Source organism: Coptis chinensis, chromosome 3 (assembly GCF_015680905.1).
Source record: "Coptis chinensis isolate HL-2020 chromosome 3, ASM1568090v1, whole genome shotgun sequence".
Lineage (NCBI taxonomy): Eukaryota > Viridiplantae > Streptophyta > Magnoliopsida > Ranunculales > Ranunculaceae > Coptis > Coptis chinensis.
In genome coordinates, this window is record NC_141458.1 from 69,604,665 (window position 1) to 69,617,597 (window position 12,933).

Below are 12,933 nucleotides of genomic sequence, written 5' to 3' on the forward strand. Positions count from 1 at the left end.
AAAATGCTTGTGGGAGTATCTAGCTCAATGCTCCCTCCCTTGGGCGGCGTTCATGTTGAGCTGCTGGAGGAAACCACTTGTATTTAACATCTGACAGGTATTGTTTTCTTTATTCAACGGGGCATTGATCATATTTGTTTGATCAATGGTCGTCCAGTATATTAGTTCCTGGATGAGGATTGCTCCTGCTAATAATGCAAAACACCACAAGTAGTACTTTACAACACTCATAAACCCTTCGAATTCAAAAGTCTCGGTAACTGACGATTATAAACATCACAATCACAATATTAATCTTCTTGTTGAAAATCTAATTAAAAGATGTAAAACCAAGAACCAGTTCTACCAGCTCCAGGCTCATTTCATCACCTCTGGTCTCTTCCGACACCCTTTTCCCGCCAGCCATATTTTAAAACTCTCTTCACATTTATCCATTCACATTGATCACACATTATTGATTTTTCAACACATCCGTTTACCCGATGCCTTCTGCATCAATACTGTACTCAAATCATACTCTTCTTCTTCCCTTTCCCACCTCGTCTCTCCCTTGTACTTTAACTTGCTTTCTAAATCTCGTTTTCGTCCCAATAGCTTCACATTCCCACCTTTACTCATTTCTTGTGCCAACTCACTTTCTATCCACGTCGGACTCATCTGTCATTCTCACACCATTAAATTTGGTTACCACAATGTTGTTCCTGTTCACAATTCTTTGATTCATATGTATGCTTCTTTCGGTCTTATACATTCCGCGTCCCGTTTGTTTGATTCTATGTCTAATAGAGATTCCGTTTCTTGGAACTCAATTATTAATGGTTATGTAAGAGTGGGCGTTGTGGATACTTCACACCGAATTTTTGATCAAATGCCAATGAAAAATGTGGTTTCTTGGAATATTATGATATCTGGATATTTAAACAAAGCACGCAACCCGGGATGTGGGTTGAAATTGTTTCGCGAGATGATTAAGATGGGCGTCAGAGGGACTGATACGACTTTTGTTGTTGTGCTTACTCGGCTAGGTTGAAGGAAGGTAAATCTGTTCATGGGTCGATGATCAAGAACTTTGGCATGTCAACTTTGATTATTAAAACAGCTTTGATAGACATGTATAGTAAATGTAGGAGGGTGGATGCTGCGAGAAGAGTTTTCGACAGTATGTTGGTGAGAAATATTGTTTCTTGGAATGCAGTGATATTGGGGTATTGCATTCATGGCTGTCCAGACGATGGCATAAGTCTGTTTCATGAAATGACTGAAATAATGCATTGCGATGATGATTATGGTGGTGGTAGGAAGGAAAGGAAAAGATCAAAGGCAGCAGAGCAACTTGTTATCCCAGATGAGATTACTTTCATCGGTGTTTTATGTGCTTGTGCTCGTGGAGGATTGTTGTCGGATGGAAGAAGTTACTTCAACCAAATGTCATCTGTGTATAATTTGAAGCCCAAGTTTGCCCACTATTGGTGCATGGCGAATCTCTATTTTGGTGCTGGGCTCGTTCAAGAAGCAGAGGAAGTCTTGAGGAGCATGCCAGGGGATGAAGATGGTTCATCTGAGTCATCGGTGTGGAGCCGTTTACTTGGGTCATGTCGGTTCAGGGGTGATATAGAGTTGGGAGAGCGAATTGCAGTTCATTTGATTGAGCTTGAACCACAGAATAGCTCCCACTATAGTTTGTTGTTGAATATCTATGCTGTAGCAGGTCGCTGGGAGGAGGCTGCAAAAGTGAAGACTGTAATGGAAGAAAATGGGATGGTAAAAGCACTTGGCTGCAGTCTTGTTGATTTGAATGAAGTGGTTCATGATTTTACAGTGGGAGACGTTTCGCGGCCGGGAATGGATGTGGTCTACACTATGTTGGGTGAACTAGTGCGGAAGTTAAGGTTGTCGACAAGCGGTTTCACTGCCATCATCGCAAATTCTTGGAAGTAATGTTATTGTAGAAGGAAGACCACTTCAAAATGTAAATTCAAAGCTTTACTTATCACAGAGGGAAGGAATGCCTTTCTGGCACCCGGATGAGCTTAATGAACATATTAGTGGATTTACAGAGAAGCAAACTTTAACAACAAACAAAGGTATGTTAGTTAAATTGGTTCTAATCATCTGTTTGGCTGTTTATCACGGTCGAATTTGGAGTTTTATCCTGTTATGTGAACGGGGAAATCCCTTACCTACCTAACTCAGCATCAGACCATCAGTGTTATTCACATGAAGTGCCAGATACCTTTTTGCAAGATGAAGCAATGGAGAGTCCACATCCCAATGACAAATGGCTTCTGCTTCAGCTATAACAGCCCTCTTTTGTCCAGTGTTATGCTGTTAGTTCAGCGACAATTACATGCTACAAATTGAAATATTTCATTGAAAACTACATGCTGAAAGAGCATTACATTTTTAAAACTATTTTAGGTGCCCATTCAGGGAAGCTACTTAATCAATTGAAAACTTTCACAAGGTGACTTGTGAGCATTATCCACTAGACTTTCAAGAGTCAATGCTAAGACTGCGAAATCTCTTGCAAAGGGGCAGCTACTGAACAACTATGTAGTCATCTCCAGTCCAATTTTAGCCTCCTTTTTCCAATTTCCTTTTTCTTTCTGTTTACAGCTAGCGAATTCTTTCTATAAGACGAAGCACAAGCTCTTCGCTCCAGTGGATAAGAGCCTAGGACTCTGTAGAGTTCTCTGCAGAGTATTTTCAGGGGATGAAAGCTGAACAAAATGTTCATGATCTCAACATTGAAGTAGTGCATGGAACAGAAAAAGAGGTCTACCTTTGCCTTTAAGAGCAAGAGGGTAGAGGAAGAACTGGCCACTGTCGAAAGTCAATGCTAAGAAAGCTCTGCGGTGATATTGCCTTTTATGAGGCCTAACTGGCCTATGGAATGCCCTTTCTTGTCAGGCGAGGACCTGTCCTAGATAGCTGTCCTTCAAGGCCAACCAAGATCTCTCCTCGCTAGGTCCAAGACGCTAGCCAAGCCATGCAGCAGGAAGAGGATCAGAGACAGGATGCCACCATCAGCCGTCAGGCACTACATCAAACTGGGGCATGCCATGAACAGACACTGCATCGGCTCTACCACAAAGTATAGGCTCTGGGTTCAGAACATCCTTAGAAGCCAAGTACTATAATGACTTTCGAAGGGGTTGGAGGTTCAATCTGAATAAGGGTCTACAGCTGATGTAGGATATCAAAAGCTTATAAGTTCACAGATGCCCTCCTGTGGATAATCTTCAGAGGATTCCATGTTGACTCTTATTGATGTTGAAGTTCGCCATAAATGAACAGCATTGAATAGTTGAGCTGGTTCAATGATTTATACTTTCCCTTTTATCAGTTTTGTGTTAAGAGTTGTACCAATTTAGTTGACCCTGACGAAACAGCGTCGTAAAGAACTTGGAAGCAGCCTCTTGCTGACGCACTTATATTATCTTTGCTGGTTGGTAATATTTGAGAACAGACTATTCCGGAATGATCTCTTGTTATCGACTCGAAAATATATATTATAATATAATTTTATCTTTGTTACCATTTACTCGGACCAGGGTTTTCCCTAGAAAAATGTTTCGGTGTGTACTGTGTAGCTGTTTGTAATTTTAAAAACAACCGCGTACAGCAGTGATGATCTGTATAACAAAGAAGGGTGGTGTAGGGCCTAGAAACTAACCCTAATTTTTGGATTTATTTATAATATTTATGACGTGACGGATTTTAGAATTTATAGGGGCGTGGACAATATAATAAATAGCAACAGAAATACTGAATCATTGTTTGAAGTCAACAAATACGGGGGCTAGATTTTTTGGGTGGGTAGTTGGGCTTTTTTCATCGGGCTTATGCGGGGCTTTTTAGTAGCAATACGACATGGGCCAATACTAGTTACAAACAAGATTGAAGTAAAAATTATGGTACATTTCCACCAAACAAGCAACGTGATATTTCACATGTTAATGATCAAGACTTGGTCGATGCCACATGCCGGCCATCATTGTATCTGCCACGAGTAAAGAAACAAACATGTCTATGTTGTGCTTCCAGGTGATAGCAATGGTAAACATCTAAGATCTCCAGAACGAGTCTTAACAAGAAACTCCAACCGGTCCTTGGATTTTTATTTTTATTTTTATTTTTTATTTTATTTTATTTTTCGATAGTGAAGAATTTTATTACCCAAACCCTTTATTCTTTGTCCCTGCCGGTGAGGTAGGGCATCTCTTGTGATTTCTATAACTTTAAGACCAACTCTACTCTAAATGTGCGCACTGCTATAAAACAAGCACTAGTCTAACTGACACACAAAAAGTGTTTGGAAAACCATAGCTCAGATTCTGCACCGATTTTGTGTGGACATGCGCATTAACAATAGTACTACCTCAATGTATCAGACACTGAGGCCTGAGGGGCCTTAAAAGGTAACCTTGGCCTTACAAAAATACGAGCGACTTCGGTCAAGCAGGTCTTTCGCGGAGAATCAGCATTGGTTGTAAGCCATCTTAGAAAGCACAAGTTGTTTGAGAAAGCCGACTACATTTTATAATTGCCGACTACATCTGGAGAGTCAGAGTACTCAGAGAATAGTACCACCATGTGTGAAGTCCTTTTCAAGAAAATACAAATGCCAGATCTACCCACAAAAGCGTTGAACCAAAGGCCTCAAGGTGTTTATGAAACTCCCAAATAACTAAACAAATAATAAAGTTATCAAGTACATCATAAATAAATGAGTGAGCTTCATGGAACACAATTTCATACAAAAGGCAACCACTCTGGTCTCATTTCCATCTCTCTACCAACTTGCAGGTGATAATAAACTGTTTTTCTTTCTTTTTTCGGTAGGGGAGAGACTTAGTACCGTGACACAAAGAAATCTGCTTTGAGAACAATCCAACCTAGTTTCCATGTCTGTATCCAAGTTATAAGAAACAGGAAACTGACAAAACGTAATCTACTTCCATAACTTCCGCAGGGACATGTTCTTCTCAGTCTCTTTCTTCATTACCTTCGCCACGGCCATCTCGAAATCCTCCTGTGTCACATGCACTCTCCTTTCCCTCAGAGCAAACATACCTGCTTCTGTGCAGACAGCCTGCATAATGAACCAACAGATTTAGCAAGATGAAGATTGCTCTAGTAGTTCACAAAGCTACATTGTCTATAATACCAAGTACAAGGGTGTTATTGAGGAAAAGGACTTGAAATGCTACATTGTCTATAATACCAAGTACCAAGTACATTGTCTAGTAGTACACAACAAAGACTTGAAATGTCAAATGCCAACACGTATGGTCGGAAGATGTTTATTGGTGGAAGCAACAACTAAAGAAAATCTAGACATAAAAGAATAAATTGAAAAACCCAAAGTCTCTCGGTCTCTCCTTTATTTCTAATGTACAGTTACAAGCCCTTATTTCAAACTGGGCTTTTCCTTCCTAGCTTAAAATATGCCCCCTGTGACCGTAAATAATTATACAGTAATCACATAACAAAAATGATTAAAATGGAGGGGTACACCGTAGGCGTGCACTCTTGGGCTTGTTAACGATGTCCACATTACATTTACTCAATGTAATGCTTCCACTTGATTAAAATGCCGGCTAAGATTATACAATGACCAAAAGTTAAAGAGTCATAAAGATCACATCTGTTTTATAAAAGGTCCATCTGATAACTGTATTAAAAAATTAAATAGAAACATGTTAACAATTCATAAATAAGGAATATGTCTACATTTAAACGAAGTAAAACGCACCTTGAGTTCTGCACCAGATGCACCATTCATTTTCTCTGCTATCTTCTTTAAATCAATCCCACGCATCAAGTTCATTTTCCTTGAATGAATTTTTAAGATATCACAGCGAGACTGTAAAATATAGACAAGACCAGTACATACTCAGATCAGTTACTAAATTTTTATATGCAAATCACGCTGACAGAAGCAAAACCCAAACAATGCAATTACAATGGATCTAACGCAGACAAAATAGAGGGGCCATTGCCAAATATGCTTAGTTTATGATAACAGCATTCAAGCATTTCACTGGAATCTGAATATGCCTATCGAACTTCAAGTGTGTGTTTGACAACATGCAGGCGTGTTGAACAAATTTGAACGAAAAACATATACAGATGAAGGCCGCTATGTTCGATAAATATGATTTTAAATACAAAGTTCTCCAGTAAACCTAATTAAAATGTAGGTATCTGACTGAGGACATCATAGTTCAAACCTATTAGAAAAAAGGAAGGATTCAAGAAACTGCAATTGGTATATTCCACTTAAGAGATGTCAACCCAACGTCCCAACCCTCAGCTCAAGCAGAACATTCCCAATAGTATTACCCAAATGCAATACAAAATTGATGCCCTTCATCCTGCTACAGAGGTACTGAGAAAAATGCTTCAGCTAGAACAACACTACCACAACGTAAAATTTGGTTTGCTAATTACATATCTGTGTCTCTGTTGTATTCTATTCAGGTTGAGCGTCTGTATCATAGAGCCCAAAGAATAAGGATCATGCTCCTTAGCATAAGTAAGATGAATGTACTTGGCTACAAAGTGCTTGGTTCACTGCCTACTCGTTTTCTTGACAGTGGCCTCTACTCGTTTTCAAGAGGAGATCAAATGCTATTAAACTAAATATAGTGTGTATTGGGCATTAGCTTCAAAGATATTCTAGAAGCGTGTGTTAATAAGCAGGATCTTTTTTGCGTAAATGTACTTTTATTTTGTATGTGATGTTCAAAGATCAACTAGCAAGCTTGTTCACTATAAGAGTTGTGTGGATATCATTTATTCTAATCAGATCAGACTGCACACAATGGTCCATGACAATAGATGACCTACATATATAAACACATGGGTAAGCTGGTTATCAAGAGAGGTAAGTGCTTTTAGTAATAGGTACAGGGGTAGACACATCAAACTCTCAAAGTGAAGAGATTGAGCTTTTTGACAAAATTTCATGTGAAATACAAATACATAGAAATAAGAAAAGGAAAACCACTAAAAATTATAAAAGAGGAGGAAAAAAAATCATAAACAAGGCAGAACGAAAAAGAAAAAGCGAAAGACAAAGTGACAAACCAAAGAAAGCTCTATAAAGCAAAAATATTAACAAGATGGTTCAGTAATAATAATGCCCAAGATAAAGATTCCAATGAATGGCAATAGCAAGATACCTCTTCGTTGGGGTTAGGAAACTCAATCTTCCTGTCGATTCGTCCAGGCCTAAGGAGTGCTTGATCCAATATATCAATACGATTTGTAGCCATTAAGACCTACAAAAGAAAGATAAAATAATATTGATTCAAGTCTAGAACACAACAATAGATTTCTACCTTTTACTGCACCAAGGAAAAAAAACAATTCATAGAGAAGGAAAACCTTAATTTTATTTGATGCTTCAAATCCATCCAGCTGATTAAGAAGCTCAAGCATGGTGCGCTGCACTTCACTATCGCCATTGCCAGTACCAGATTCCATTCTGGCAGAACCAATGCTATCAATTTCATCCATAAATATGATTGAAGGGGCATGTTCTCTGATGAAGATCAAAAGAAAAGAAAACAAAAAACATTATGCACATAAACATGGATGTGAATGAGCGAATGCTAGACTTATGAAGATGATAAGGAATGAGAGGAGATGAAGAATACACATCAATACTTATAATACTTAAAGATCAAAATCATCATCATGTGGCATAACAAACAGCAAACATGTCAAAATGAAGCTTTCACTAGCAGAAAATAATGGAACAAAAAAGCAAAAAAGGGAAGGACAAGCCAGACAGCGACATGCAAATTTTTCTACTGATGTTTTCCAGGAACAAACCTTGCCATCACAAAAAGCTCTCTAACCATTCTGGATCCCTCTCCAATATATTTTTGAACTAACTCGGAGCCAGAAACTCTGATAAAGGTGCAATCAGTATGATGAGCGACTGCCCTTGCTAGCAGAGTTTTCCCAGTACCAGGTGGTCCATAAAGCAAGACTCCCTATCACAGTACACAGTAATAAAAGTGTTAGGATTCAAGTAGCACATAAGGCAGACCTTAACATAAGTAGCACATGAATTCCAGGTGAAAATACCTTTGGTTGAGCAATTCCAAGACTCTCAAACAACTCAGGATGTTTAATTGGCAGCTCAATAACCTGAAGTGAAAAGCACCAAGCAGCAAAATTACTTCCACGTATTTGATACGCCAACTGACCAGATGTAGTGTCCAAAGAAAAAGCAATATAATTCCAAGAACAAAAAGAGATTGTAAAAAAAAAAACTAACCTCTTTAATCTCTTTGATTTGTTGATCAAGACCACCAATCATGTCATAAGTAGAGTCGGGAACTTTTTCAACTTTCATAAGATTAACCAGAGGATCTACCTTACTTGGCAAAACCAAGTGAAGCACATAACTATCGTTACGAAGAGCAACCCTAGTCGATGGTGTGATTTTTGTGATATCGATGCTTTTATCAATATCAACAACATACTTTCCCTCTGGATGAACCTAATAATCAGACAAAAATTCACCATCACATCTATACAAACTCACTAAACTAGAATATCAAAAAAGAGCTGTCTTTAACTAACCTTAACTAAAACCTTTGACTTCCCCATAACTTTAACCACTTCACCAACATAAGATCCCGGCTCCTGGAGCAGCTGAAGTTCCTCTCTAAGCATCCTCACTAAAACAAACAATAAATTAGTCTTTTGCCCTAAACCTAAGAATTGAACAAAAAATATAAATTAATTAACTACCTCGTGAATTGAGGTCGTTACGTTGGGCTTCGAGACGATTAAGGTTGTGAGATTTCTGACGTAAGACAAGTTGTTGATCGTGGATGTGTTGTAAGTAATATTGTCTTAACCCTTCCCCTTGTTTCGTGGACATTGACGAAGACTTCCCTACTACTGCTACAGTGGTGTTAGTGTTAGGCATCTCTACTACTGCTGCGGTCGCCATTGAAACAAAGCTTTTGGATTTTCAGATGTGAGACAAATTATTAGGCTGCACCGGCTTAAATACCGCTAATAATTCTTTTCTTGTTCTGAAAGAGAGTTGGTTAAATGGGCCTTATTCCTAATGGGCTTATTAGTTGCTGCTGAATAAGGCTAACTCCAATGTCCTTATCCCTATTTTTTTTTAAACTATTTATACCGTCAGTTTTAGTGAGATGTTGTATGTTCTACACGCCAAAAGGAATGGCGGGTAGAAGGAATCCACCCACACCACCCGCTAGTAGGAGTAGGAGTAGGACTGGCGGCCATAATTTGAAAAAACACATTTCCCACACGCCACTCACAATAGCAGCTAGGAAATGTGTCCCCACCGAATTGACCAAATTCATTTTTAAGAATTTAGTTTTTCTAATTGTCTTTATATCCATAGTCTTTTACATTTTGGTTTAGGTGATAAAGAGAGAGAGAGAGTTGTGTTTTTTTTTTTTTTTTTTTGGTAATCATTTCATATATATTTATATAGATAGATCAAATGGTTACATTTATTTTTGTAGTTTATCTTCATCCACTGCCCTTTCAAAAATCATGGTGGAGGAAGAGATAACCATTCTACACTAGAGCATTTCCTGCTGGCAAAAGATGCTAGTGTATATGCTAATGAGTTTGCACTTCTAATTACATATACATATTTAATCACTGAGAAGAGATTTAGATTTCCACAAGATGTTGATATTCTTCTTCTCCACTAGTATTATTTTGTGGTGGTGCTTGAACTGCATGCACCATGTGAGGGCCTTCATGAGTCCTCTGCACTCAGCTGATTCAGGATCAATGTCCCATCCATTTGCCCAGAAGCAACAAAGTTCCCATTAGGGTCACGCAGAATATATCCATACCATGCTTTTTTATTCTCTTTTAGAAAACTAGCATCCAGGTTTAGCTTCATAGAGTTGGGTGGTGGGCATTCCCAGTTTATCTTGGCATTTGGATTCATAGGAGGCAGGCCATTGTTTCTACTTATAGAATCATCATGAAAAGGAAAGCTAGAGATCAGATTATACACTCTATCTACAGATGGTGTTGGATTTTTACTATGCAGGAGATTACATCTTTCAGACCAAACAGTAGAGTATAACAACAAACAAAACTTTGTCCATGTTCCTTTCAATATAGGCCATTGTGTTGGTGGTTTATACCAACAGTCTATCCATTCCTGGACAAACAAGTGTTGCATTGAATCAAGAGTTAGCTGCCAAGGGGTACGATACCATATTAATCTAGTGAAATCACATTCAAGAAAGATATGGTGTAAACTTTCAGGTATTTTTTTTTACATAAAAGACAATTTTTATCAGGAATGTACATAAAACTTGCCAAATGATCTCTTGTTGGTACCATATTATGATAACATTTCCAAACAAAAAGAGATTATCTCGGGGACAGAGATTTTATCCAAAAACCAAGATTCGTTTTTGGTGGAGTGGTTGGAGTTGTTTGTCTACTGATTTTGTAGTAGGTGGATTTAACAGTGTGTACACTTTTTTTGGTGAGGTTCCATTTGAGGGTATCAATAGTAATGGATCTTGATAGATACATAGATTGTATATGGGTTTTTGTTGTCAGATCAAAAATGGAGTTGATGATGCTTGTATTCCAAGTTCTAGAGTTGTGATCAATGAGTTGTGAGACAGTATGATATGCTAAATTGAGTGGGACAATTGAAGGGATTTTACCCAGAGTTGTTATCCATGCATCATACCATATATTTACATTCTCACCACTACCAACATGCCATGTAGAATTATCTTTAATTAAGTCTAGAGATTGAGTCATACCTTGCCAAAACCATGAAGTTCCCTGTTTTTCACTTACTTGAGACAATGTACAATTAGGAATGTATTTACATTTGAGTTGTGCTGCTAAGAGAGAGTTATGGTTAGTCCAAATATTCCAAAGGATTCTATACATGTGAGCTAAATTATTTGTTGCATATTTCTAATACCTAATCGGCTAATCCTCCATCCCTTTTTGCTTAACATATGAAATTCCAAGTTTTCAAGTATAAGGGGTGTTGCTTGTTTGGGTTTTTACCCCACCAAAAGTTCCTTTGCAGGGCATCAATCTTATTTGTAATGCAATTAGGGATGAGGAAGGTGCTCATTTGATACATAGGAATAGCATAAGAGATAAACTTTATAAGAATAGTACGAGCAGCTTGAGATAAGATTTTGCATTTCCAACCTGAGATCCTATTGTTAACCTTGTTGATTAGATCATTAAAAATGATAGATTTCTTTTGCCCTAGGAAGAGAGGTGATCCTAGGTATTTTTCGCCACTCACAGTATATTTCATTTTGAGGAAATTTCTGAGAGAGTCTGTATAGTCAGAAGGTAAGTTTTTTCTAAAAAGAACACCAGACTTATTGTAGTTTATCTCCTGACCAGTGATGTCACAAAAAATATTTAAAATATCAATGACAGTTTGAGCTTCTTCAAAATTTGCTCTATAGAAGATGAAAGCACCATCTACATATAGAAGGTGAGTAATAGGTTCATTGTTTCTGGCTATTTTAATACCATTAATTTTTTTATCAGATGATTTTAAGTTTATAAGTCTAAAGAGAACCTCCATGCAACAGATAAAAAGGATGGGAGACAAGGGGTCTCCCTGTCTGAGGACTCTAGATGAATAGAAGTGACCATGGGGGGAACCATTGACTAAGATGGAATACTGTGGTGTAGAGATGCATTGGTTAACAAGAGTGATAGTGTGAGAGTCAATGCCCAAAGAATTAAGGATTAGGATGATAGAATCCTAATCCTTAATTCTTTGGGCATTGACTCTCACACTATCACATAGAATCCTAACTTATTTTGTCAAAAGCTTTTAACATGTCCAGCTTTATAGCCATGAGCCCAGAATTGCCCTTTTTAGTTTTCATAGTATGTATGACTTCATGTGCCAAAATAAAATTATCAGAAATTTGCCTACCAGAGACAAAGACACTTTGAAAAGGAGAGATGTGAGGGAAAAGAACAGATTTCAATCTATTACAAAGTTTTTGAAATAATCTTATAAGATATGTTGCATAGACTAATTGGTCTAAACTCTTTACATTGTTTTGGGTTTTGGATCTTAGGAATCAAAGTAACATTGGTATGGTTAATATCAGAAAGAGGGTGACCAGTTGAGAAGAAGTGGGAGACAAGATGGAAAATGTTTTCACCAATGATATCCCATGAAGATTGATAGAATAAAGCTGGGAAACCATCAGGTCTTAGGGATTTGAGGCCACCTATACTGAAAGTGATGTTATTTATTTCTTCTATAGTGATAGGGCAAGTGAGAGTTTGGTTCTCATCATTTGAGATGGCTTTTTGAAAAAGATATGGTATATGAGTGAGATTGATATGGGGGTGAGTATTAAGGAATGTCTGAAAATATGTTACAAAAGCCTCCCCTATTTTATTATAAGTTTGTACCCAATAGTTATCTTCTAAAAGAAGTCATTCAATTATGTTGAACGTTCTGTTTCTTAAAGTTTTAATATCGGAATATTTAGTGTTTCTATCTCCTTCTTTAACATATTGATCCCTTGATTTTTGCTTCCAGAGTTCTTCCTCAAACTCTAATAGAGTATCTAGTTCAGTAAGAGTTTTTTTCCCAAAAAGGAGTTATGGATGGAAGGATAGTTACTTTGGAGGAAGGCAATCTCTTTTTTTAGGTTAGTCATATTTTCAAAGATATTTCCAAAGGTGGACTTGTTCCAAAATTTTAAAGTTTTTTTGTTTTGTTTTTGTAAGGTTGAGAGAAATAGGGAGATGATAAGTGTTATGGATAGAGGCAATGGTGTTTTGGAACCATGCATTGGTGATAGTATCTTGATATGTAGGATGTTTTATCCACATAGATTGGAACTTGAATTGTTTTGGCAGGGAAGTTCACAGTGGATGAGA

The 12,933-nt window shown here is 37.6% G+C and overlaps 1 protein-coding gene, 1 long non-coding RNA gene and 1 pseudogene across 3 annotated transcripts; 1 reads left to right on the forward strand and 2 right to left on the reverse strand.

The window, feature by feature from the left end:
- LOC147510567 (pentatricopeptide repeat-containing protein At3g51320 pseudogene) lies at window positions 1–3,540 on the forward strand (annotated as a pseudogene). Its single transcript, XR_015218936.1, has 2 exons — window positions 1–2,084; window positions 2,617–3,540. The product of XR_015218936.1 is annotated as a pentatricopeptide repeat-containing protein At3g51320 pseudogene (transcript).
- Window positions 2,349–3,295, reverse strand: LOC147510568 (uncharacterized). Its single transcript, XR_015218937.1, has 2 exons — window positions 2,783–3,295; window positions 2,349–2,693 (listed from the first exon to the last, which is right to left on the reverse strand). It is a non-coding gene; the product is annotated as an uncharacterized LOC147510568 (long non-coding RNA).
- A 1,108-nt stretch (window positions 3,541–4,648) lies between the features above and the next one.
- On the reverse strand, window positions 4,649–9,140 carry LOC147510569 (26S proteasome regulatory subunit 8 homolog A). The gene is made up of 9 exons (XM_086602493.1): window positions 8,776–9,140; window positions 8,605–8,702; window positions 8,297–8,521; window positions 8,104–8,166; window positions 7,846–8,009; window positions 7,396–7,552; window positions 7,191–7,289; window positions 5,759–5,869; window positions 4,649–5,095 (listed from the first exon to the last, which is right to left on the reverse strand). Exons 1-9 carry the CDS (start codon window positions 8,978–8,980, stop codon window positions 4,955–4,957), a joined length of 1,263 nt encoding a protein of 420 aa, XP_086458619.1. The 5' UTR covers window positions 8,981–9,140; the 3' UTR covers window positions 4,649–4,954.
- Window positions 9,141–12,933: the final 3,793 nt, after the last annotated feature.

What these genes read in the sequence shown, in the direction of transcription:
- LOC147510569 (XM_086602493.1), bottom strand. Translation starts at nt 8,980, where the DNA reads ATGGCGACCGCAGCAGTAGTAGAGATGCCTAACACTAACACCACTGTA. An exon ending in AAGCATCAAATAAAATTAAG is followed by an intron (nt 7,290 to 7,395) that starts GTTTTCCTTCTC and finishes TTTCTTTTGTAG; the next exon opens with GTCTTAATGGCTACAAATCG. An exon ending in CATCTGGTGCAGAACTCAAG is followed by an intron (nt 5,096 to 5,758) that starts GTGCGTTTTACT and finishes TTCATTATGCAG; the next exon opens with GCTGTCTGCACAGAAGCAGG.